The sequence below is a fragment of the Phodopus roborovskii genome, unplaced genomic scaffold, assembly GCF_943737965.1.
Source record: "Phodopus roborovskii unplaced genomic scaffold, PHOROB, whole genome shotgun sequence".
Classification (NCBI taxonomy): domain Eukaryota; kingdom Metazoa; phylum Chordata; class Mammalia; order Rodentia; family Cricetidae; genus Phodopus; species Phodopus roborovskii.
In genome coordinates, this window is record NW_026126461.1 from 18,756,198 (window position 1) to 18,784,118 (window position 27,921).

Below are 27,921 nucleotides of genomic sequence, written 5' to 3' on the forward strand. Positions count from 1 at the left end.
ATTTCATAGTTTCCTTGCCCCATAGTTCCTCCCACCCTTACAGAGGTGAGAGAGGCCTTTCCAATGATAATGCATGAAGACAGCCTGGGATCCCTCAGAAACCCAGCATTGGTGTGTAGCCACGGGAGGGGAAAAAAAAAAACAAAAACAAAAAAACAGAATGCGCGTGCATAGGCTAGAACTAACCCCGTGTCTTGTTCTTTATCCCTCAGGTCTTTGCCCAGGACGGGTCTGGAACTTAACGGGGTTCCCATGACCCCTGCCATTGCTTCCGGTCAGCAATGAAAGGGTTATCGGGCAGCCGCAGCCACCACCACGGGATCACCTGCGAGTCTGCGTGTGACTCGTTGTCACACCACTCAGACCACAAGCCCTACCTGCTGAGTCCCGTGGACCACCACCCTGCGGACCACCCCTACTACACGCAGCGGAACTCCTTCCAGGCAGAGTGTGTGGGGCCCTTCAGTGACCCGCTGGCCAGCAGCACCTTCCCACGCAGGCACTACACCTCGCAGCAGGAGCTGAAGGACGAGAGTGCCCTGGTGCCACGCACACTGGCCACCAAGGCGAACCGCATCCCCGCCAACCTGCTGGATCAGTTTGAAAGGCAGCTGCCACTCAGCCGGGATGGCTACCACACGCTGCAGTACAAGCGCACGGCTGTGGAGCACCGCAGCGATAGCCCCGGCCGCATCCGGCACCTGGTGCACTCGGTCCAGAAGCTCTTCACCAAGTCACATTCCCTGGAGGGTCCATCCAAAGGCAGCGTCAACGGGGGCAAGGCCAGCCCGGACGAGTCGCAAACTGTGCGGTACGACAAGCGAAGCAAGAGCAAAGAGAGGCGCTCAGAGTCCAAGGCCAGATCCAACGCCTCCAACGCCTCCCCGACCTCTCCCAGCTGGTGGAGCTCTGATGACAACCTGGATGGCGACATGTGCCTCTACCACACGCCCTCGGGTGTGATGACCATGGGCAGGTGCCCCGACCGCTCTGCCTCGCAGTACTTCATGGAAGCCTACAACACCATCAGCGAGCAGGCGGTGAAGGCCTCCCGGAGTAACAATGACGTCAAGTGCTCCACCTGCGCTAACCTGCCGGTCACTCTGGATGCCCCACTTCTGAAGAAGAGCGCCTGGTCCTCCACCCTCACTGTGAGCAGAGCCCGAGAGGTTTACCAGAAAGCCTCGGTGAACATGGATCAGGCCATGGTGAAGTCCGAGGCATGTCAACAGGAGCGATCCTGCCAGTACCTACAGGTACCTTCTGTGTTAAGTGCTACATGCTGTGAAATTGATCCTTTGCTCGGCTGAGTGGTCTTTGCGCCTGGGGTCTAGTCTTGGCTCTGTTCTGGACTCAGAGCAGATTATTTATCGTCTCGGTGATTAAAGGCAGCGACAGGGGAAATCCGAGGAAGCACGTGCTACCAGCTTATTAGATAGTGTGCACACATCTTCCTTTTTGCAGTCATGGTCCCCAGCCCGCCCAGCTTCCAAGACACAGAAACCCCAGATGATGCCCTGGCCAGTTGGAGACAGGAGGAGGCAGTTTGGGGACCTGATAAGCACAGCTGCAGAAACCCAAGACGACCAGGGGAGAAGGGGGTGGAGAGCAGACATCAATGCAGTAAAATACAATTAGTGCCAGCATGTAAATCCCACACACAGCCTCCAAAGCAGGCTCCTCTTCTCCTTCTGCCTCCAGTTGACTTAAATGAGATTCACCTGGATAAAAATATCAGCCAGCCCCGGCAGGCGGAGGTTTCTTCCGTCTTCCCTCCCTCCAGTATTGTTGGGGGGTTTTTCCCCTAAGACACAACGCACAACATAATGGCCCGCGGTTTCCCCACCTTTCAGAGTGTGTTTCCCTTTCTTCCCTGCAGTCCCTATCTACAGTGAGAGTTTTTACTAGACCCTAAAGGCAGCATGCCATCACCATCTCCATTCCCTCCCTCCAAAGGAATACGAGAAAAACATTCCTTCAGTGAAAAGATGGTCATTTTTCTCTCGTTAAACTCTTTCTGATAATAGAGCGATCTTGGGAGTATCTCTCCCGAGCAAGGACAGGGCCCCCACATCCAAACTTTAGAAGAAGCTACCATGTCACAAGTACATGTTAGTATTTCCCACTTAAGAGAGAATCGCCTAGTTTGCTGTATGGTTGTGTAACTACATCATCAAAAGAAGCCAGGGAGCGTTCTCAGTGGTTGAGGGCACTGGCTGCTCTTGCAGAGGACCCAGGTTCGGTTCGCAGCACCTGTATAGCGGTGTGTAACCATCTGTAACTCCAGTTTCAGGAAATCTGACACCTTCTTACCTTACATGGTACACATACATAAATGCAGACAAGGAACTATTATTAATAATTCTCACAAGCACACACACATGATACACACACATAGATGCAGACAAGGAACTGTTAATAATTTTCCAGCTAAAAGGCTCATCGACCCACTTAGAATAGAAAGGAAGTAAACTCATATAAAGGCTTAAAGGGTCACAGTGTTAATGTGTGGCAGAAATCATATAGAACCCAAGTCTAGTCACAAAATGACCATTGTGAGGGCTACAAGTTAAGGATTTAGAAAGTATTTACGCACCTAAGTTTTATCCACTGCTGAAAGGGAAATACTCTGAAAAAAAAAATTGTCTTGAAAAAAGGTTGAGTAAGAATACAGGAGTGTCCTGGAAATCTGCATATTTTCTATGAAGCGGCTCTGTTACTAATGACTGTTATGTCCTGTTCTATTGGAAGTCTTGGTGTAGGGTTTGAGAAATGAGAGGAATTGGACTTAGGAAGCAAGCGGGCTCTCCATGGAGCCGACACCCGCCATTGTTAGTAATAGAATTCTCACATGTACTTGTACAGTAGTTTGTGTTCTCCCTTCCTCCCTGGAATCCACTCTTGTTTCTTTTTATGCCTATTAAAGTCAAACCTCAAGAGTGGTAAAGTGTGCCATGGTAGAGGGAGGAAGAAGAAAGTGGGTGTTAGCTGCAGAGTCACTGTGTACGAGACACCGCGATGAATGTGTTCCATCCTCAAGACTACACACAAAAGAAGACACAGGGCAGGGCAGGGGGGCCTTGAAACATTGGGGGGCTTTGACCTTTGACCTAGAGACTGCAGGACTGAAATTTGGTTTTATTCCTACTTCATTGCAAAGCTAAGCAGGAGAGTGAGGGAGGAGAAAGTAGGGCTTTCAAAGTAATAATTTTGAACATTCTTCAGTAACACCAGAACGAACTGTGCTGTGTGGGGTTTAACACAGTCACACTTTAATGACTGGAACCTCTATTTTCAAATTATTTACCTTCCTTGGGCTACTTTTTCTTATAATACATTTAAGAAAGCTATGAGAAAAACTGAAATGGAGCAACTACTAAGTAGCGAGTCACCCAACTAGAAACAACTAGAAACAATAGTAACAATAATAACAATAGACCTCACGACTTCCCTCTGTCCCATCCCCACATTGCTACCTATAACAATGGCACCTTTTCTTAAAGTCTTGAAGTTGTCAAAAAGTTAATATTTCCTTTTATACCTTGGGCAATAATTAAACATGGTTACTTGTCCTTTTAAAGATACAGCGGAATCTACATTGTAGCTTATTTGGTACATTTATTGAGTTTATTCTGTACAAGGCCTTCAAGCTGGAAATACAATGATGTTTGTAATAATGTGTTTCACATCGGGGGTGATGGTGTCAGTAAACAGTCAACAAGGAGAGCTGCAACCTCTTCCTGCCCTCTGGGCTGAGGTTGGAATGTTCTTACAGGGAAAGGGAGGGAAGAACTGTATATTCCTGCAGAGAGGGGCTACCTCCTGAGACCCAAGTTCCAACAGAGGGAGAGACAAGGAGCCCACATCCTGTGGATGCTCTTCTCAGAAGCAGTTATCACCAGCTCCCTTCAGCTCCTGTGGGATAATTTCATGTATAAACTCATCCTAGAAGCGAATTTGGAGAAAGAAAAAGTTGTCTTGTTTAGTTTTTCTGGTAATATTACCGTAGGTGCTAATTTAAAGCCAGGTTTACACTCATACCTAACATGGCCTTTTCAAGATTTAGCGAGCAAAAGCAAGCCCACTCCATCAGGAACACCGGGCTTCTCTGCCCCATTTGCCATGGACTGGTGGAACACATGTGAGCCATCCTTCAGATTCCTTCATCTACTGGGGAACAAGGCGCTTGGTTCTAGAAGACTGTAATCTCTCTACTCATTTTTAAATTCATAAATTGAGTATTTCAGTGTACTAATTAGAGGCAATTTCCAAGAGTTGGAAGGCCTGTAACTCTCGATTCATAAATGCTTGCCAAAAAGCAGATGCTTTTCAAGTGTTACTAATTCGTTCTTTGAAATTTTAAAGGCATTTCACAGAGAAAGAAATAGAAAACTGTGTTGAATAACTTGACCAAGGGCACATAGCAATATGTTGGGCCAAAACTGACTCTTTTCCCTGTGAAGTCTTCCTTCTTTCCGTTCGCCAGGCTCAACCCTCTCATGCCTTCTATGTGTCAGAAACTATGTAGATCTCATTTGATACTCAACACAACTTTGGAAAATACTTTTCCTCATTATGATGCTTTCATCCATTTACCCAACAAACTTCCATCATATTCATTCTGTATTCCCCCTCCTCCTCTTCCAACCCCACCTTCTTCCCAAGAAGCCCTCCTTTACTTTAGCTTTATAGACAGAACTGAGGGACAAAGAATGCCGGGTAGGTAGGGAAGCCAACAGCTGACCCTAGGTCTGCCCAGTTCTGTAATGTGTTTCAGATGTAGATGAAAGTGTGGGGTTTTTCATGTGGTCTTTTTTGGTTGATTGGTTGGTTGGTTGGTTTTGGTTTGGTTTTTCGAGACAAGGTTTCCCTGTGGCTTTGCAGTAAATGTGTTTTTTATTTTATTATTTAGTGTCAGTCTGAATCAAATTCATGTGTGCATTCAACCTGCAATGTGCCCATCCAGTAGAAAGAATGTCAATGTGAAATTAGGCTGCTCGTGGAAAGAAAAACACAATCCCTAATTTGATTCAAAACTAAATTAGTATCCGCTAATTGACATTAATTAATCAATTCACAAATTAATGTTAATAAGCATTCAGTAAACAATAGAACTTAAATATTAAAATGCCTTCTAGGGTCTTTGGAGAGTTTCACTCGGCAGGAACCTAGAGCAGCTCCTTGCCAGGACTGCAAGAGGTAAGGGGTCTGTGTCTAGCCTGTGGCTATCAAGGATTCCCTTGTAGTGGCTGTACATTTCAATCAGTACTCTCAATGGGTGCTGTGTGCTCACTCACAAGCTGTTTTAGTTAATTAAAAAAAAAGCCTCCCCTTTTTCCCAATATTGTTATTTTTAAATGTCAAGAATCAGATGTCTGCTGTTGAGAACTATTGTACCGCTGCCAGTGACTGCCTGTATTAGAGCTTGGAGCAGGAGCATGGATTTGAAGACATTAAAACTGTTTAATTCTCAGTTGAGATGTGGCTGGCTTTTGTACGTTTGGAATAGAGCATTTATGGCACATCTCAGGGTAAGTGCTAATAGTTAACAGAATAGGCTGGGAGGAGGGTTGTTTTCCTTTCTCTTTCTTTCTTTTTTTTTTTTTTTTTTTTTTTTTTTTTTTTTTTTTTTAGTAGAATTCTTGGTTGTGTTTATGCCTCTTTATATAAATGTTCTGCGCTGAGTGAGTGGTGGTATTAAGCCATTCAGAAGGGAAAGAGACTTTCAGATTTCCAACAGTTCGACTAAGAAGGTGGGGGGGGGGGGGGAGAAAATCCCTTCGAATCGTGTGTTTAGCATTCATCCTTCATCCAGCAGCAGAAACAAGAAAGGGGACGGAACCCTCTCCTCTCCCGTACAAGTAGAGAGACACACAGGGGGAGTGTGAGAGAGCAGTCAGCCAGCGCAGACAGGGACAGAGGAAGCCGGCGCTCTCAGAGATGAAGCTGTAGACAGCAAAATGATCGACCTTTTCAAGGCTGAGTGGGTCTCTTCTGTCTGTGTGCAAGTATCCAGAAACGGAAGGACTGGCCAGGTTTGGGTATAAGTCACTCTTTTATTACTTTGTGTTTGGCGCATGTGAGCAGTTGGTTTGGAAGGGATTTTTGCAAAGAAGGGGGTGAATATGAGGACAGTTTGGTTGTTTTGTTGTTTTCCTACGTCTCTATAAACAATGCCTAGTGTGTCGTTGGGAAGAGCTAGCAAGCTAATGTATGTACAGATGGTAGGAAACAGGTGAAGACATCAGGTGCCTACAAGTCAGTCACTATGCGCAGAGGCTCCTTAAAATCCTATTTTTCATGGTCCTGGGGTGCATGTTAAGGGGCTGGAGGATGCTAAATGGCTGGTGACTCAAATTTAATCGGTCATCTTCCTGAACAAGAAGAATCCTTAGCACTTACTGACTCTTCAGATTTTAAATTTCTGGATGATAGGATTTTTTTTTTTTTTTTTTTTTTGGAGTGGTTTTTGGTTTTGTCTCATCTGTTGTTTGCATGAGGTATCACAGCAATCTTTAAAGGAGCATCCCTCGCAAAAAAAACAAGCTCGGGGTTTTATTTTAAAATCCAGGTACACTTATTTTTCAAATCTCTCTCAAGACTGTTCCTGTCTTGATACAGTGGGAGCTTTTTTTTTTTTTTTTTTTTTTTTTGGTGTGGCTGAGTTTTTGTTTGTTTTTTTTTTTTTTTTTTTTCTTTTTCCTTCTTCTTTTCTTTCCTCCTATCTTGAGACAATTTATATTATACTAATTCAGTTTTAACTGTTTTGTATGAATGTTTAAAAACTGCCGATTCTGTTTATGACTTTGCTAACTGCAGTACTGCCTGGCTGCCTGGTCTAAAACCCTTTATCAGCCACATTTATTAATAGCTTTCTTTATTTTTAATTGGTATTGCCAAGGACCTTAAGTACATTTCATATGTGGCTCATACAACCCTCTATTTTTTTTCACCTTAATAGAGATGCCTCTCTCTCTGAGAGACAAAGATGAGCCTACTCTTGTCAGATGCTAACCTTCAGTGTGGAGGCCATGACCAGTTCAGAACCCTGGGAGCTCTGCCACCCCCTGTCCTCTGCCCTGAAACCCTACGGTTCTCACTGCAGCCTCCGTCTAACTAATAGGGGAAGAAAAGCAATTGGCAAAACACCCTGAGAAATCAGGAGTCCATACAGACTCGCAGTAAGAGAGAGACATCACAAGTTAATAAATAGGAAAAGGCCCTTAGAGGAAACTTCATGGTTCTTGGTCGGAAACTCAGTGTCCTGATACCACTGTTAGCGTCATGAAAAGCACACAGCCAGAGGTTTCTGTGTACGTTTGCTCGTCTCACAGAGTGTCGAACTACTAATTACAGAGGTAGCATTGGTTAGGAGAGTTAAAAGAGAATGTCGGGCCTGGGATCCCTCAGGAGCCATGGACTTGACTTCTCTTTTTCTACTCTCCCTTTAGAGCCACTTAGTGGATTGCAGTTAAAGATGAGAACTCTAGGTTCACAGTGTCTTCTGGAAATTAATCTTGTAAACTCTGGTGCATTTGAGATCATGGCATTATGGGTTGAGGGGGCACTAGCAAGAAAAGGGTCTGTGTTAGCACAACCACACTGGCTTTGGTTTGCAATTGGTTTATGTTTTCCTCCAACTTTCTGGCTCAGTGTCTTTTAGTGGATCGTTGTGAGTTAGAGTTCGGTGAAATCAGTCTTTCACCTCTTTAAGCTCAGTATCGTTTTTTTCCTCATTTTGGAAGAAAGTGTGTCGCTAGGGTCCAGCACCACACAGCTCGGGCAGGGTTGACTCATGTGCAAATGCCATCTTATATGGGTCTGAGACACAAAAATCTCAAATTCCATATGTTCTAAAATCATGATACATACCACTGAACAGATTGTTATGTCATTAACCAGGGAAGTTTGATGTGGGGGGGGGGATCTCAGTTTTCAGTAGAACTCGGTTACTATGAATAATTTACGTTAAGGTGTGTGGCTATTGCACTGTGTGTTACTCTTTGGAAAAGCTAAGCCCATGCTTTCGTCCAGAGGGGAAAAAAGCACTTATAGCTTTGCTTGTAGGACTTGCTGACCTGTTCCTCAAGACTGTCTTTCCTGGTCCCCACCAGCAGGCCAGGAACTGCCACTGTGGCAGCGTAACACAGAGGAACATTGTTGTCTTCTGAGTGTGTAAGTATTCATCTGTGTTCTTAGACTGGGGTCGCAGTAGGGAGGTCCTTTAATTTCAAATGACTCCCAGTCACAATGATTTCCAAGTCAGTTGATTCTCCAACACCTGAGCCCTCTCCATTTGTAACTAAAAGGCATAGGAGTTATTTGATTACTGTTAACACAACCAAAATAGGTAAAGGGGGAATGCATCGTGTCTTCCTTGAGTCTCTTGGGACCAATTTGTTATTTCTACCATTTTTTGGTTTTGGAGATTACCCGCATGGACAGGGAAGACCTCGTTGGATGCTCTGACTCTACAACTGTAAGGAAATACAGACTTTACCTTTAAGAAATGCTTCCCTTTGCTTTCTAAAGTTTAATTGTGTGCCACACCGTGTGTGTCCGAGCCACACACTGAGGTCTCTAGATAAGCTCGTGACGTTAGGGCACTGTTCCTGCTCGGTACAGAATTTCTAATCATTGTCCTCCATTAATTAGGGAAGCTGCACTCACTCTTGTGAGATGGAAAACCCATCTGTGAAGCATAGTGAGTGTTACCGTGCATACAGGCGTATGGATCTACCCCTCACCCCCTCCTCGGCACCTGGGCACCCACACGTCTACTTAACACATCCGTGGGTTTGATGTCTTTGCTCTGGGATGAAATCAGAGCCCTTTCAAGTCACTTCACAAAAGCCATGGAGAGAGAATAGCTGTAATGGAAGGAACTTCCCCACTCCCTAAAAAAAAGAAAGTCATTCCCTTACTTTTTCAGTCTTATTTCAGATCATTAATGTCCCGGCTCCCTGTGTGACAACAAGTCTCCTGTCAATCCTTTCCATTCAAAGGCATATTCAACAACCATGAAAGTAAATGTCTTCTGCTCCCCTAGGCTTTGAAACCCCACAACTTAACATATACCTTCAGGGTTGTCCAATGCCCTGATTTAACTGTCTAGGGGCTTACCAGTGGTTTTTTTTTTTTTTTTTCCTTCTAATTCTTCATCTTCTGAATAACAGACACTACTTGTTGGAAGGTCATCTCGTTAACCTCATTCACGATTTCTTCCCCATGGCCTGGACTGTAGAGCTTCCTATTACTTTATGTAGTGACCATTGTATGAAAGGATCTTCTGGAGTTATTTAGCCTTCTCTCTGCCTGTGCTCTCTACTCCACACTGTCTCACACACTCTGCTGAAGCCTGAAGGCTCTTTTCAAATCCCTGCTGATGTGATTCCCACTGCATCCTCCGGAGGCAATGAGGTCAAAGAGGCGACAGAGTGACCTCAGAGTTGCGTGTGCCGCATTTGGGGCTTTAAAGGGCTCACAGGAGACAAAGGTACTTGTCAGTGTAAATAATTATCTGCACTTTGCAACACTGTACTCGAAAAGTGCATATCGCACATCATGTTTTTGCTTTATTTATTATTGTGTGATGCCTGTGCGTGGATGCAAGTTCACATGGGCCACAGGTGCAGGTGCAGGTGGGGATTAGATGACTACTTCCAGGTGTACGCCCCCTCCTTCCTCCGTGGGTCCCAGGGGTTGAACTCGGGCTGTCATCTTATACAACAAATGCCTTGACCTGTTGAGCCATCTCGCTAGCCCTATGCTAATATCTTTAATTCTCAGCCCCCCCCCCAAAAAAATGGATACATTTCTCCTGTTACAGACTGATCCTTTCTGCATCCTAATGACTTTACTATAGGTCAGCTATGATTCAGAAGAGGACAAACAGAGCCCAACAGTTCCACTTTTGGATATATGATCTTTAGGTCTAACTCTTAGAGTGCAGGGCCTGAATTCTGAAGATTGCAAGCCTATACCCAGCACCTTCCACGTCTTGTCAACCAGAATCTTTCATCGAGATTGAAAATTATCTATAGTTTCAAAGAGATACGTGATGTAACACCTGTATATTATATATGGCTATATAAATCACACACACACACACACACACACACACATATGGATAAAATGTATTAAACCAGGGCAACTGCAGAGATACTAAGAACACAGTACACTGGGAAAACAAATAGCTAACGTGGATCTCTTGACCATTGCATCCAGAATTGGATAATGGGTGGCTGAGAAAAAGATCTGCCCGTGAGGTTGGGAAACACCACTGCCTGATGCAGGACAGGATGGGTACGAGTGATCACAACCGTACCTGCCCCGTGTAAGCCTGTGCTGGACCATTTTTGGTAGTCGTCCATCACTGAATATCCCTCAGCCATTGCAATTTAGAGGCAGCTTCCAAAACATTACATGCACAAGGACTGCACTGGAGGAATCTGTTCGGTGAGGATTTCTGGCGTCAACCCAAGAGATTCTGATGGCGTCTAACTGGAGTGATTGCAATAGAATCTTACCCAAGAACCTGGAGTAACTGGATTGCGGGCAACAGTAGGGTTAGTGTTCCTGTATTTTGCTGTAGGGGGCAGTAGAGTCTAACTGATGGGAACATGAGTTTCCCATGCTCAGCCAAGCTGTGACATTATCACTGGCCTCCCCCATCGCTGGGCTCCCTCTACCCGATGTTTCCATTTCTTAATCTGTAAAATGGGCGTGAAGATACGACTGTGTCTGTTTCAGGGCCTAGGGAAGAAAATTGAGGATTTAAGAAACCAATTAAAATAACGGTGTGGTAGGTTTTTAAAGTGTGCATGTTCCATCACAAATATGCTTTGAATCTTTTCCTCTGTTTCATGTATCATAAAAACAAAACTTTTTTTTTCTTTTCTGTTTTGCCCACATATGCATGGATAAGGAAACCCTCCTCCCTACCCAACCCCCATCTCCCCCTACCCCGTGTAAGATAATGGTGTGTCTTATCCACGACGAGGAGTGTGTGGCTGTAAGTGAGAGAGCTACAGAGGGCCAGGTCAGGTATCCTAGCCTTGGTAGGGCAGGTTTTCACATGGCTTGGCATTTGCTGGTGGAACCCAATTCCAGCCTGTTCAAGTGTTGGTTCACAGGAGCCCTGTGCTTTATTTTTACAGCTTTAGTCTGCCAATCCCCCTTATTCCAGGCAACCTGGTAAATCAGCAGAATGAGTTTAATGAATGGCAACAACTGTGAGATATGGCCACAAGGAATCTCAAATCTTCCATTACATCATAACCAGTTCTCTGGGGTGCGTCTCCTTCGTGGGTGGCAAGCACATAGGTATGAGCTTCACGACAGTTGAATGGCAGGCGGCAACACGTCCTAGGCCATTGTCCTCCATTGCTCCTACCCAAGGTCCTCAACTAACCTTCCCATTCTCTGAAAACGGGTGCGACGTTCTTTCAGGACTGTAGAATTCCAAAGAATGAGCACTTGCCCAAGGCAGGTCCCTCTCAGAACCTCCTCCACAGGACCACCAAACCCTGGCTTTCCTTGCAGCCATCTGTCTATTGGCAGTCAGCCCCAAGTCATCCCGCCATACCTGCTTCCTATGACCACCCAAACAGTGAAAGCAAAGCCCATGGGGATGTACACGGAATTGAATGGAATTATTTCCTGGCTGTAAAAGCTCAAGCAAATCATCTTGCCATTTTGTTTTGTTGTTATTACAAAAGTGAAGGTGAGTGATGATAGAGATTACTCTCTAGCCTCAGCGGGACCATTAGTGGCAGAGCCCTACAGTCTATTCTTAGATACCCACCTGCTTGTCCTACGCTCCCCTGGCATCCATCTAGCTGGCAACTCTTCCATCAAGGGTTATCTGTAGAGAGATGTGTCCCCTTTTAAAGGGTTCCAATTACTTATAATATTTGAAGAATGCATGGGGTTTCTCTTCCCTTCTACCCTCACCTCTCCTTAACTAGTACAAGTTTAGCCGGCTTCTCTATAATGAGTGTCAAGAGAAGTAGCTGTCATTTGTTTGCAAATGAAACCCGAGCTCTCTGCAAATGACTCCCCTGCAGAAACGTTCCCCCATAACACTCCCCCAGCCTTCCAGTTGATTTTAGATGGTTTCCTGTTCCCCCACTTCCTGGAAATATTCCATAGCACGCTGAGCAGACACTTTTAGTCAAAAAACGCCTATAAATAGCTGATTCCCCCTCCCTTTGTACTGCCTTCTCTTTGAAACAAATCCACCCGAAACAAGAGCTCTCTGTGAGGGACGCGTGTGGTGAGGCTTACGGAAAATCAGATCCATAGGCCGAAAATTGTTGAGTAGGTTATTCTTCCATATTTGACTTGTGCAGTCGCTGCACAGAAAGAAAAAAAAAAAAAGAAGAAAAGAAACATTTTATTTTGTGCCAGGTGATCTCATGAACCAAACAAGCAATAAAAAAAAAAAAAAAGTCTCCTGTGGACTTTAATGCTTTGAAAATAAGTAACTTGGACATTCGTGCTACTTTAAAAAATAATCCTAGTCTGGATAACCAAGCCCTGTGGCTATTCCTGAGAGGGGAATTTGAACCTGATCTCATGTCTCCGCCAATCTGCCCTTACTGATGGATCTTTGACTGGCTGGGCAGCCAGGTCTCTTGTCCCCCTTGACCTGACCACCATCACCATCACCAGACTTCCCAGCATAGGAGTTGGGAAATCTCTAGACACACCTGTGTCTAGAGAGGCCTTAAAATCTCCCTTCACGGATTTACTAAGGAGACCCGATCAATCCCTTCCTACTTCCACCCTAAGGAGAAGAGAGTGGAACCCGGCAATGCTTCCCTGATCCTGTGGCCTCATCTTCTCTTTCCACTCTATTTTATTTTATTGCACAATCTGAGAGAGAAGACTCACCCAAAGCCATCCACTTCCAGACCGAGATCTGGAAAGATGCCTCCATCACGGAGAGTCATGGACCAGTAGCAGCTGCAGTCTTCCTTGGCTCCTCCTACCCCACGGGACACATGAGAGGAACCCGCCAACCATCTGGGTGATCTGTACGTTCAGGAAATGCCATCCTGGCCCCATGTTCTCCCACACCCCAGTCAGGGGCTGTCTAGTTTGATTGTAAACTGTGGCATTCATGCATCTTCCTTTTTAATTTTTCTTTTCATTTCAAAAAAAAATGTTTTATAACTGACTTAATCCAGTGGGTGCTGTGTTTATGTACGTGGGTACCGCACCACGCCGTGGAGCACGGGGATCCCGAAAGTGGCAGCGGCATCCTCAAAAGAGAGAGATTCGCCTTCCTCCAGCAACTATCAACTGCCAATTGGCTCCTGAGTGAGGGGCTGGGCCTGGATATCATCCGTCTCATCTCTACTCAGACTTCATACCAGGGAGCGCAGTCACAGACACAGAGATGTGACCAAGATATAACCCACACGTCACACAATCCTCCAACCTAATGTGTATAACCAATCCAGTGAAGTTTGAGTGTGTTCGCAAACTTGCCAACCATAGACACAGTTTCGGGAACTTTTTTCCGGACTGTTTAGTAGTTCTCCTCTGCTCCCCCCCACCCCCCCACCCCCTCCCACATCGGCCAGCCACAGACACTCACTTGCCCTTCAGCTTTCTGTCCTGCATCCGCCTGTTCTGAAAACATTTGTATTTCTCTAATCTCACTGCAATTAGCCAATGCCTCCACATTCCCGCAGCCACTCACAGCTTGGATGAGCGCCGTTCAGCCCACTACTGTTATGAAATAAACCCTTCCAGATTCCATGTATGTGTGAGGTCAGGTGACATCGGCCTTTCTTTTCCTGAGCCAGTACTCCCTACGTGGTGTCCTCTAGCCATATGTATGCCTCATCACAGATGACAGGAGTTCATTCTTTGCATTGCCATTGTATGTCTACTCCATTCCCTTTATCGGTTTACGTGTCAGTGGCCATCTTGGATATTGTGAATATTACTGTAGTGGTCAGAGCTTTGACGGTGTCTCTTCAACACATAGATTTGTATGCTGAAGGTTCAAAGGGTTTACTGGTCATGTGCAAACGCTACTGTGGCACATTCCACTTCTAATATTTTAAGAAAATCCCATACTTTTTCTTTGGGGTGGGGGGGTAGCTGTCCTAATATACATCCTCGCCAAAAACGTAGTGTTCCCTTTCTCCCTATTTTTGCTGACACTTACCATGTGTTGCCTTTGTGCGTGCATGTGTGTGTATGTTTGTGTGTGTGTGTATGTGTGTGTGTGTGATAACTATTCTAGCAGGTGTAAAGGACAACCCCAATTTAGTTTTATTTGCATTTGTCTGATAATTGATGCTGTAGAACATTTTTAATACCTTTTGACGCTTTCATGTCTTCTTTTGAAAATACTGAAGGTTTTTTACCCATTTTTCAAACTGGATTATTGGGCCTGTTTCCTCTTGAGTGGTTTAGCTCCTTACAAATTCTGGAAACGAATTACTTGTCAGATGGGTGTTTGCAAATACTTTTTCCCATCTTGGTGGGTTTCCTGAGCTCTTGAGTGTTCTCTTTGCTGTTGGGAGGGCTGCTATTAGTCAGTTGTAGCCATATTCCTCTTCTTTGCTTTGCATATGTGCTTCTGAGATTGTATCACAAAGGTCATTGCCCGGATCAATGTAAGGCACCTCCATATGCTTTCTTCAAATCATCTCATAGTTTTGCAAATAAGATCGTTAATCCTATTTGGAGTTATTTTTATAGAGATGTATATATTCTTCTATCTGAATAATTCCCAAGGCCATTTCTTTAAGCATCTTTCCTGGTCTCCATTCCTAGATCCTCTGTCAAAACCAGCTGTGTATAAATTCTTGGGCGTATTTACTGATCACCTGTTTTAGTGTGTGTTTTCGAGTCAGTGCTGAGCTATCTGATGACCCACAGACCTCCAGACCTCTATGGTTAGCTGGTGGCAAGCTCTGCTCTGACCTTCAGATAGGCTTCTTGTTTTATACAAGCAAATCATCACCACAACCCAGCTTCCACCATATCACGTGGGCTGAGAACACTGAGCTTTCATTTTCACCCAAAGTTTCCAAAGAAAATTTAAAATTGTCTTCCTAATTTCATTGGCCTATTTGTTACTTGGGAGTTTATCAGATCTCCATGCGTGTGTGCATTTTTAAAGTCAGGCAATGTTGTTCCTCCATCTTTGTTTTCTTTGCTCAAGATTTCTTTGTGCATTGGAGATTTATCTGGTCCCACGCGAATTTCAATCTTGCTGTATTCCATTTCTTTGAGAAGTGTTATTGGTGTTTTGATAGGAGTTGCACAGGACCTGCAGATTGCTTTAGGCAGCAAGTGCGCTAAACGATATTTGTGTGTCTGTTCCATTGAACATCAGATCTTTCTATTTATTTGTGTTTCTTTTTTCCAGTTTCTTTCACAGGTGTTTTACAATCTCATGGGGGGATATTTTACCAATTTGAATAAATTTATTCCCGAGTATTACTCTAGATGTTGTAGGTGGGACTGTTTCCTTAATTTCTTTTTTAAATGGGTAACTGATCCTGCGCAAAAGCACTACTGATTCACGTGTGTTGGTGGCTGTTACTTTTCCCTGAAGCCTTACTGAATTCATTTGTGATACCTGGCCATTTTTTAGTGGACTCTCTGAGATTTTCTATGTAAGTATATCAGTTGCAAATAGGGACAATTTAACTTATTTCCTTCCCAATTTGGATGTCATCATTTCTTTGAGCCTAGTGGCTCTGGCCAGGAATTGTAACCCTGTATTGACTAGAAGTGATAAAAAAATGAGCACCCTGTCCCGCTCCAGACGTTACGGGGTGGGCTTCCAGCTCCCCTGTGCTTTGCCGTAGATAGTCTCTGTGATGTGCAGTCCTCCTATCCTTTTTATTAGAAGATTTTACAGTGAATGAGTATTAACTTCTGTCTGCTTTGTACTAGAATATTTTATTATGAAGGGGTGTTGACTTTCGTCTGCTTTATTTCTCGTCTACTGAAAGCATAATAGGGTTTCTGTCTAATTTTGCTAATGGAGAGATACCACCCCGTCATGGATTTGCATATATTGAAGCATCCTTCCTTGGATGTGGAAGGAACACACATTTTCATGATGAAGAGTCGCTATAATGTGCTGTTGTTTTTCATGTGCTAGGTGTCAAATACTGGTAGTTTTATTTATTGAATGATTAATTAACTTGGGGACCTCATAAAAAGAGTTTGGAGACACCCCCATCCTCTTCAACTGAGACGATTTGAGAAGAACTGGTCCTTCTTTGTGTGTTGATTATAACTCAATGGCCCCATTGGGTTCTTACCTTTTAAAGTAATTACTTACAATTTAAGCAACTTGTAATTGGACTATACATTGCTTTTATTTCTTTATAGTTCTGTCTTGGTAGATTATATCTCTAGGAATTCATCAAATTCTTCTGGATTATCCACATTGTTATTAAAAAAAAAAAAAAAAAAAAAAAAAACCTGTCTCAGTTACTTTTCCTGGTGTTATGACAAAATGTCCTGACTTAAACAAGTGGGAAATGGGTTTATTTAGAGTTCATCATGGTAAGAAAGTCATGGCTATTCACATGGCATCCACCGACCAGTAGAAAGTAGAGTCCTCATATTCAGTTTGCTTTCTCTTTGTTACACAGTCTGTGCCCCCTGCCAGGGTGTGGTGGGTCTTCCGATCTCAGCTGACCTAACCCACAGCAGCCATCACAGCTGCATGCAGAGTTTGGCTTGCCAGTGATCATGGGTCCCATCAAGTTTTCAATCAGTGCCGACTACAGCAACACATCTGTTCCTGGTTTCTCCCGGACTTTATCATGGAAGGCCTTTTGAATTTTGTCAAATAACTTTCCTACATCTACTGAGGTAACCATGTGGCTTTTGTTCTTAAGTGTGTTTATTTATCTCCAGCTTTGCAGCCCTAGGATGAAATCAACTCGATTGTAATGTGTGATCTTGATGTGTTCTTGGATTTAGTTCACAGGTATTTTGTTGAGAATTTTTACATCTATGCATATTCTAGTTTACTTTTTGTTGTGTCTTTTTCTGGTTTGGGTATCAGAGCAACTCTGGTTCCATAGAGAGTTCTGCTCCTTGGTTCACTCTTTTCATGGACCTATTTGAGAACTGTTAGTATTAAGTTGTCCTCAAAGGTTTGATAGAATTCAACAGTGAAGCTGAGTGGTCCTTGGCTTCTCCTTGAAAAGACTTTTACTACTGTTTCAATCTCATTGACTATTGCAAATCTGTTTAAATTGTTTTTATCCTCTGGGCTGAATTTTAGCAGAACAGACTGATACGACTTTAGATTTTGTCTGCTCTTACCTTTGTGACACTTGGTTATCACCATTCGGAATCCTGCCTGACACGAGGAACTCAGTATTTCCTACAAGGCTGGCTAAATATTTAAGGAGTTCACTCCTTAAATTTCATTATACCCTCAAGGGTATAATGAAAAAAAATATTTAAAAGTTTAATAAAAATGTCATTATGAAAAAAAATCTTTCATTCAACCAAGATTTATTCCATACCTGTTTGGCCCAAACCAAATGCCAGCCAGGGATAGGTAGCTGGGCAAAAGTAGAGACGGGGGCTGACTTGTTGGTCATAGAGTGAACACGTAGATAACCTGATTGCTCAGCAGGTGGGATAAACAACTTAAATCATGATTTTTTCCTCTCTCTAATTTACAAATGAATGGTATGTAGCATTTTTTGTCAAATGCACAAATTTCCCAAAGAGGAACAAACCCAAAGCAAGTGAATCTGTGGACGCTTTATCTAAGGGTAACAATGATGTTAGGAAAGGAAAATGGGCAGAGAGCCTGTAGAGAAAGTTTCCCGAGCCCAGGCAGAGCGCTGACACCGGACACAGTAGACCTAGACCAAGACCAAGACCTAGAGAAGGAATCCAGGCCAGAGCACCGTGGGCGAGGGACAGTTTATACTATAACACTGTGATATTCATAGACAGTGGCTCTGTGGATTCGGTGGTCACACTTGGAGCATAAAAGGTCACAGGCATTACAAGAACTCAGACGGAAGTTGGCAAAATGGCCAAATATATTTAATATTCTGCCAAAACCTCACTTTATCCCCAGATCTCAGCACCTGAGAATGTGGCATTAGATGGTTTTTCTAGCAAAGGTATCAAGTACCAAGTAATGTAGAAATCTTCACATTGTTAAAAATGTGTACTGAAACACTAGATGGAAACATCAGGGGTAAACCATGCATATTTCTGCAGCGTTTAAATTAGATGACCCCAAGGCTCCTTTTAAACCAGGTCATCTAATTCCATGTGTGCCCCATATGGTAGTCACGAGCTCAGTTTTGTTTAATAAACTCAGGAGAGTTCCCTGGTCACAGCACCTGCATTTGAAATGTTCAATAACCACGTGAGGCTGGTACTCAGTGTGTTGTACAAAACATATATGAACATTCATCAAAACAGAACATTCTAGTGGACAGTTGATGGGAGATGCCATTCTGTAAATATGTTTCTCACACTGGTTAATGAATAAAGCACTGTTGGCCAATAGGAAAGCAAGATAGGCGGGACTAGGAGGATTCAAGGAAGTAGTAGGGAGGAGTCAGCAGGTAGAGACTGGAGAGAGCAGAAGCTGGCCCCACTCTCCGGTAAGATGAGACCATGTGGAAATACTTGGATTAATAGAAATAGGTTATATTTAAGACAGAGCTAGCCAATAAGAAACAAGAAACTGGCCTACAGCTTAACATCAGATACAGAGTCTCTGTGTATTATTTGGGGCTGGCGTGGAGGTGTGACCAGGCTGGGGGAAGACCTACTCCAAAAAGACAGTGTTGCTCTTTATTGTTTTTAACTGTTTCCATCTTGACTTCCAGAAGATTTGACTTTAAAGGGGAAAAGGTAACATTCTGTTGTGATGACTCTGTGGTCAGAAGCATCTTAGCTAGCTGGTAGCTTTCTCTGTGCTTGTGCAGAGACAGAGAGGCCCAGGGAGGTGAGTTGAATCCTGATTAAATCCTGACTCTTATAATTACTACACGGCACCCAATCGTTCTTACCTTGTTTCTTTGTTTTCAAAAAAACACATACTGTGTGGAATGGTCTTAAGGAGTCAATCATTTAAAGTGCAGTTTGAATATCCCTTATCAAAATGCTAGGGACCAAAAGTATTTTAGATTTCAGACTTAAACGGCTTCTTCGATATTTTGCGTATGTACATGAAATGATATTTCTTAGGGTGCAATCCAAGTCTACACACAAAATTGATGTATGTATGATAAACACCCTACACTCATCACTGAAGTCAGTTTCATATGTTGTTGTTTAGTGTGCCCATGTTTTTGCTGTAGCCTATCACATGTGAAACTTCTTGTTTGTAGCATTCTCTGTTCAAAAACTTCCTGTTTTTTGAAATGTTTGGGGTTTTAAATCTTTGCACTGGGAATTCTCATCCTGTTTTTTTCATTCAAAAAAAAAAGCCTGTTTAACTGTTCTTTGGGTTTATTTGTAAATTGTAGTGTTACATCACTTGCAAGAGCTTCATATAGGGGCAAAAGGAACTTGACCTTGCTCAGTCAGATCTGCTACAGCCTGTCACAGGGCATGGCCACTGACACAAAACCCCTCTCCTACAATCAGGTGGCATGTATGAAGACGCTCTTCCAGGAGACACTTTTGTCCAAAAGGAAGAGCCTTCTAGAAGATGAGTTTGAGTTAGCCATGACAGTGGTTTAATTTTTAACTCTGTTTAACTCCATTTCACTGACAATTTCATGTTTCTGGTCCCTGAGTATCAAGGATGCTTAGGCGTGTTGTTCTTGTAAGTGAACATTGTAAGTAAGCATTACAAGTGTAATGCTCTACTTTGTATGTAAATCTAGTAGACTCTATCTTGTGCAGTAACAATCAAGATATGCTTTCAAATTCCATTCTTGCAGGGGGAATTTGTCAAAAAGTAGTGTTGTCTAACCTCACTTTCTACTCAACAAATTTCACAAATATTCCTGATATTGCTCCCCAAAACCATATTTGGCCATCCTTCAGGCTTAGTGAGAGAGATTACTTCAACCTGTCGGGTCAGGATAATGCCACTGATAGCAGGTGCATTCAGAAAGCTCAAAACCTCATTTGGGGGTAAGAGGGAGTGCCATAATAGAAAGTAATTCACTGTACACAAATAAATGATGTGAAGAACACAGAGAAAGGAGAAATATAATAACAAATGGACTATACAACACCATAGGGGTTGTTTCAGGACCCAGTACCAAACCCCGCTCAATAGTCTTACTAGAAAGGGGTTGTACGGGGCTGGAAATATGGCTCAGCAGGTAAGAGCAAGTGCTGCTTTTTAAGGACCTGGGTTTGGTTCCTCACTCCTCAGGCAGTGCAAAGCCTGTAAGTCCATAACTACGGCTTCTGCTGCCAACGTCAGGACTCTGGGCACCTGAACTCATGTGTGCATAAATCCACACTCAGACACATGATACCCATGTGGTTAAAAATAAATCTCACTTTGAAAAGAAAAAAAATCAGCCATGGAGGAGACCAGAAAGGTAGGCATTCCCATGAGCCAGAAGCTCGGGTAAATTGTACAACAAAGGTCTCTTTATCGTCAGGCTGATGGTATCACATGGAACCTTTACCTTTATTTAAATCCAGATTCTGCCACCTGCCAACTCTTTGCCCTCAGCCAAAGAAACTTCTTTTTATTTTATTTCATGGTAGAAAAATATGCAAAGCGTGAGTCCGGTTACTTTAAGGGTGCCTGTGACTACAATGGGCCCGCCCAGATTAACCCATTAACTTGCCTATCCAAGGTCACTAATTACTTGTGTAAGTTCCCTTTTGCTGAAGGGCATAACTCAATGGGGGAAAGATTTTGGGGGGGCCAAAATTCCATCTGCCACATTAGCAGCCATCGGCTTCACTTGGACGATGTGTTACTACGAAGGCCGCATTCTTTGAAAACTGTACTGTCCAAGGCTATGATGTTAGTTCCAGAAAAAGCGAGCACTACCTTGGTGCCAGGAAGTTGTGCTCAAATCCTGCATTTATTATTTATATAGAGGAATTATTTAATTTCTCTCGTCCCTGGTCCTTTCCTCTATAATGTAGGGGAAAAGAAGGCAGGCGCAGATCACCTGGTAGTGCTAAAAACATCAAATGGATGGACGTGGGTAAAACAAAGCTTAGAAGGGCGACGTTACACAATGGGATGAGAGTATCCTTGGGGAGCCATTATTCTGCCTACCACAGAATACACAACTGAATATATAATACGTTTTTAACCTAATGTAATTCTTTGGGGGTTAGAGACAAATCCGGTGCCCTTAGTATGCTCACCACATACTCTGTCATCACTGAGCTCCACTCTCAACCCATCGTTTTTGAAGCTTGGGGTAAGAGGTGGTTAAAAACCATGCGTCTAGCACAGAGGAGCAAATATAGTCACTGGAACCGTGGTACTTGCCTACAGAGAGGAAATGGGAAGGCCATTTCCTTTCCAGCTTGACTTCCACTTTTGTTGCGTCATTCTGAAACTCTTAACAAAGTTTGACGACACCTCCACTCAATACTCACCATTTCAACCCAAAGCACTTACAGGGTACGCTTTCGCATACTGCAGCTGCTCATTACTGCCTATCATTTATTTATTTATTTTTTTTTTTTTTTTTTTTTTTTTTTTTTTTTTACTCACAATTAACTTGTGCGTTTCTGTTAAGTGCTGTTTTCTTCCTTACGTGATACTTTAATGCACGGGGAAATGTCTAATGTACTTCAGTTTTATTGGCCTCCCTTCTTCAAATATAAGCATGTGATAGTTTCACCTCCTTCTCTACTTACAATTAAGTCTCGCTCTCTGCACCATCTATGAGCAGTGTTCATTTCCTATGAGGACTGTCCTACAATGATGCCGGCCACTGACCTTCAGTGAGCTTTGCAGAGTATATAGGTGTTACGCTAGACAATGTTGACTTTGCTAAGTCTGCATCCTTCTTTGACTATGAGTTACACGTTTTTATTTCAAATTTTAGTATTCGTTTTTGCTTCATAGTGAAATTCTCATTCTTCCTATCACTTGAAATATTTTTTTTTCAATATCTATGGATTTAAATGCAAGCAAGGTCTAAATCATGCTGGTCTCTCTTACATTTTTTTTTCCCCACTGTATGATCCTGTGAAAGCAATAAGCATCCAGTTTTCTGGGATTCGATTTGGATGTTTCCCCAGGTGAAAGACTTATGTGTGCGGCCCCGTTCCCCCCCCCCATGCCGGATAGCAGCAGTGAGCGGGAAGCTCTAGTCGGTCGATCACAAGAGGACAGCACTTCCTCTCGGCAGTACAACACTTCTGGAAATTTTATAGTGTTTTCATGGATCTATCAGGACTGAGCCCTTTCCCAAGTCAAGGAGTATTTACACATAATATTTATCACACCAGCAGTCTGGTGTATGTTATGGCTTACGTCTGTAAGGTCTCTCAAAGGCTCTTGGCATTCTTGCTCCCTAACTGGTAGCACTGTCTTAGGAGTCTGTGGAACCTTTGGGAGGTAGAACCTACATGGTAGAAGCTGATTGGGTTACAGGGGATGGGTTTTAGAAGGCTATACCCACCCCTAGCTACTCCCCCCTCTCTCTGCCTCCTGATCTGCCATTTTGTGAACAGTTTCTTACACATGTTAAGAGCAGGTTTTTCCGGCAGCCTGGAGCCATCGCTGCACCAGCCCCAAATACCACACAGAGATACTGTATTAGATATAAAGCTGTTGGCCTGTTACTAGAATTTCTTCTTGGCTGGCTCTGTCTTAAATATTAACCCATTTCTACTAATCTAAGTATTTCCTCGTGGTCTCATCTTACCAGAGAGAGGGCCCGGACCTCTGTTCTCTCCAGTCTCTACATCATGACCCCTCCCTACTACTTCCTCTCTCCACCTAGTCTCCTAGTCCCGCCTATCTTGCTTTCCTATTGGCTAACAGTGCTTTATTCATTAACCAATAAGAGAAACATATTTACAGAATGGCATCTCCCATCAGACACACATCTCCCTGAGCGACACAAATAACAGATAAACAGAAATTAATTAAAAGGACATAAAGACTGGAGGAGTTGTGGTTGGGACATATAATGTCTCCACAGGCCTATGGTTTGGATCCTTAGTGCCCAGATGGTAATGCCATTTTAGAAGGTTCTGGAAACTTTTAAAGTAAAACTGAGTAGAAGGAAATAGGGTAGTGTGGGTTTGGTCATTGTCTGCACCCTCTTGCCACCATGATTTGAGCTTTGCTGTGAGAACATAAGCCCCTCCTTCATCCCTTTCCCATCACCCTTCCTCACCATGGGCCCTCTGAAACGAAACAAGATAAACCCTACTGCTTGAAGGTGTTTGTGTCAGGTTCTTGGTCACAGTGGCCAAGTGTCAGTTGACAGAGGAGTGAGTGATAGCAGCATAGCAATGGGACAAAGAGAGGGATTTGGTAAACAATTCAACAAAGTCAACTACCAGAGCTTCAATCAGACGTGGAAGGAATACCTTGTCCGTGAACTTGACAGTTAGGAAATAACTGTTACACTTGAGTGAAACTCATTTCACGCCATTTTAACAAAAGCTTATTTTTAAAGATAATTTTCACTTTAATGGGTGCGCGCGCGCACGCTCACACACACACGTGTGTATATATATATATATCTGCAAAAGTATGCAAGTGCACCTTGACTAGAATATTTATTGATAGTTCATTTGCAATTTGGAATATTTTTACAGTTTTTCTCCATGACAGATAATGCTTTAACTGTCATTTGTTCTGCCTTTATTATTCCCAAGTATGAAGCGTCCTTCAGTCTTAAGGAAGAGACACCAGTGAATCTGAGCATCCTAAAATGATTTAAGCATCCTAATTTTGCATAATTATTATGCAGAGAAAATTTTCTCCTCCTTGCTATTTTTTTTTTTTTTTTTAGGCAGAGACCACACAAATGTCTCGGGTACTGTCCAATGTAGAGTGCACACTTCTAAAGCAAGAATTCTCCTCCTGTTGTATATCGAAGACCTCGTCAAGCTGCGGCGTTACAAAATGTAATACAGTGCAGGGATGAATTCCCTTTCTCACATTATGAGCAGTTTAACTCCCATCATGCATCAGTGTCTCCCATTTCACTGGTGCCCCACCCATTAGCTATTTTTGCTGCCCTCACTTCACTAGGATTCCTCCCGCTCACCTTAATTTTAGCAATCACAATTCTCTCATCTAATTAACAAAAAAATTGGGTCACTGCCTCAGTGGCCCACATTCAACCTTATTTTGACTGGCAGTTTTGTGATGCTGCCGAATTATCTTCCTCTTCTGTACTTTTGTTTTAGCTGTATCTTTTTTTTTTTTGGTCGTTGGAGCTAGTGTGTTGTTCTCTTTCTCTGACTCACTTTGTTCTTGCTCTGGGTTGTCGTTGTTTAGGGAACTTGCCTGTTTGTTTGTTTGTTTTCTGCATCCATGTATTCGCTTAGTAGTGCCAGTCATCCTTTGTAGAGTTGAAGCCTCTAGGAGACTCTTCTCTGTTTTGCACCCAACTCTCTCACTCTGATAGAACTATGTAAGATGTATCTCAATGTCCTTCTGCACGACAGTCCTCACATGTCCTGTAAACACCTCCGTTTTCCTTGACAATCTTGTATCTGCCTTCAATGGATAGACTTCCTTCAGCGATTCTTTAGGAGTGGGCCTTGAAATACCGCCAGCATCACCCTGACAAGCTGCATCTTATCCCAGGAAAGCATCGCTCTGGCTTTATGAGGTGCCAACGGGCACCTCAGTTAGGTTCAGAACTTCACGGCGCTCAGTGAAAAATCTGTGGCTCTGGCTGTGCGGCTCCTATCAAGTCGCTAACAAGTCTGGCAACTGTGTCAACTTGTCTTGTATCCAGTTAAGATTCCTGGGACCATTTGTTTTTCATGTCAGCGCGTTGACATGTTTCTGTACCCTGCATTAAACACTTGAATGGCTTGACACAATGCCGGTACTATTCTTAGCTTTAGTAAGTGTTACTGTGCACATGCAAGTGCATGTTTCCAACCCACGGCCACGGTTCACTGTGGCGCTGATGGCCCCCTTCACCTCTGCTGGGCACCATTTGTATTAGTGGTCATGCAGTAATAATTACTTATTGCTATACGCTTCCAGCAATGAGCAAAAGACAGGCTGCTTATGATTCACATACTTGGATGTACTGATTAGACTACCCAAAAGAATACATTGCATCTTCCCAAGATAAGTTATACTGGAAATCTCATTATTGGGTATGATCTATTAGCATTGAACTTGATGACTTTTTAATCATGGTGGGTTTTAATTTGTCTGCCTGTATATAAATCAACAACAAGAAACTTCAGGACCCACTCAACATCTAAGGTTAGTCATGGAAAATTGCCTGTCTCTACCAGGCTGGAAGTGTACGGTGCTGTATGGTGTTCTGAAAAGGACATTGCCATAAGTATGGAGCATAAAAAAGTCCTCAGATCACTGTAAAACATATCCACAATATTGCAGTTGTCTACTGCATTTTATTTTTTACTATATAGCAACCAGTACAAATCATAACAGCAACCGTATCTGATCAACATCAACCAATGTCTGACTATCACATCATTTGAGGCCAAGCTTTTAGCGGAAAACAATACCAATAATTTGTCTCTGCTCCATAGAGAAAAAAATCAACAAGCAGCATATTAACTCGCAAATGTGGGAACTACTGTTGGTTGGTCTTGGGTGGGTCTTTGAATGGTATCATATAAAGGGTGGGCATTGCACTGTTGTATGTTAGAATTAGTGACTTCATTGTTTTTAATTTGATAGATAAGAAATAGCCTGAGTCTCCCAAGAGAATTTAACTATTGAACTTTTGAACAATGTTTGGGATTGTTAAAGCTTAGATGTCTCTTGGAAGTGATCTAGTTGAGTTTGGAATGATGAGATAGCCCTAAACTTTTTAGGATGGGGATGGAATGTTAAGGTTAAAAAGCAATATATTTGGGTGTCAGGTTGACAGGTATGAACTGTGATTACTCATCTTTAGATTTGCAGTCATGTGATGAGACACCACGACCAAAAGCAACTTGCGTAGGAAAAAGGTTTTCTTGGCTTACATATCCTGAATCACAGTCCCCTGAGGGAAACTAAGGCACGAACTCGAACAGGGCAGGACCCTGGAGGCAGGAGCTGACGCAGAGGCTATGGAGGGTAATGCTTACTGTCTTGCTCTTCATGGCTTTCTCGGGGCTCATTTGATAAGTATTGCCCATGTCCACTGTGTTCACTTTTTACTTGAGTTTTCTGACATGGGAGACGACCAGACGAGGTAGAAAATCTTTGACTCCTTAGCCTTTAGATGTTGTCTCACCCTGTGTGCTGAGGATAAAAGTTTCTATGACTAAGTCTGGTGTCAGCTTCGTTTTCCACTCTTTAACTGATTTTATAACTTTGCCTGGACTCTTAAAAGATCTTACCCAAAGTATATTTAAGGCTCTAATTCCAGGAAAGCTTCCTGAATTGCTTTTTAAACATAGTCTTGATAAAGTTGATAGTTCATGCATGCATACAATGTATTTTGATTATATTCATCCACACCCCTTCCAGTTCCTCCCACATCACCTCTTCTGAGGTCCCCTTCCTAACTTTGTGTACTCTTTTTGATCTTTTATGGCTCACTGGGTTTATTTAGTGCTGCCCATGTGTGTGGGACCACCTACTAGAACAGAGTCAACCTACAGAGGACCCTGGAGAAAACTGATCCTCCCTTTCATCATTTGTCAATAACTTCCTGTCTAGGCATGGGAGTTAATGAGCCTCTTCCTCATCCATTCCCAAATCTTATTAGCTAGCTTGAATTTTGTGCAGGACAGCTACCCTAAGTCCCTGAGTGTAACAGCCCAATTGTGCCCAATACTGTTTTTTCACAGTAGACCCGGATGACTGGCCCTTATATTCTTTCTGCCTCACCTTTTGCAATGACTCCTGAGCCTTGAGGGTAATAGGGATGTCCCATTTAGGATGAGGAGTCTACGTACCATCAGTGGTTCTCTGAACTTTGTCTAATTGTGAACTTCTCTATTAACTGCCATCTACTGCCCAAAGATACTTCTCAAATGAGGACAGAGAGAGGCATGATTTGGGTAATCCATGAGTACAGAGATATTTATTTAGGAGGGGTTTTGATACTACATCCACTTAGCAACATTAAATGATGGGTTCATCTCTAGGGCCTACGTTATCTCCAGCTATGTGTTCTTGGGCCACATCCGTGGTACCAGGCTGGAGTTTTCTCCTGCGGAGAAGCCTTTAAATCCAATCAGCAAGCTCTCGGTGACTCCGGTAACGTCCATGCCACTATTGCATCCGTGGGCCTGTCTCGTCCCTCGCTTGATTCACAGCTGGGTAAGAATGATGGTGACTTTCCTCCCCCAGGAGCTTGCACAGCACCTTTTGATACGATGAAATTTACCCAATAAGGGGGAAGCTACTAGGTCAGGACTGGCTTGATTTCTCCAGGTCCGGTGGCCAAAGTAAGTAAGTGGTGTGTGCAGCAATAGGGCCTCCTTGTCAAGCTTTGGCGGGCAACCAAGAACAGTGTCAATACCCTGCATTTCTGTGGGGGTCTACGTGGCCCCCTCTGATCGGATTATGGTTTGTGATATTTGTTTGTAAATTATCCCATTCTGCTGTTTTGGGCTTCCTTCATCCAGGGTTAATATTATGTGTATGTTGGGTATCCTTTGTTCATCCTCAATATATTTCATGTTGTCTCCGATACTTCTTTGCCTTTTACTAGCATCTATTTTCTTTTGAAACTATAGCTTTCATAACCCCTCACTTACTCCTCTCCTGATTCCCTTTTCACTCCCTAAGTCTTTCAGTGACACCCTATTTTCCCCTCCCTTCTTCCC

General features: G+C 43.2%; 1 protein-coding gene across 1 annotated transcript in view; it reads left to right on the plus strand.

Moving 5' to 3' along the window:
• The first annotated feature begins 216 nt into the window (after positions 1 to 216).
• The window catches only part of Dlgap1 (DLG associated protein 1), a 263,784-nt gene continuing 236,079 nt past the window's right edge, over positions 217 to 27,921 (plus strand). The window contains exon 1 of the mRNA XM_051190910.1: positions 217 to 1,256. Within this exon, the coding sequence (XP_051046867.1) occupies positions 282 to 1,256 (975 nt within the window). The 5' untranslated portion in view covers positions 217 to 281. The remainder of the gene's footprint in view (positions 1,257 to 27,921) is intronic.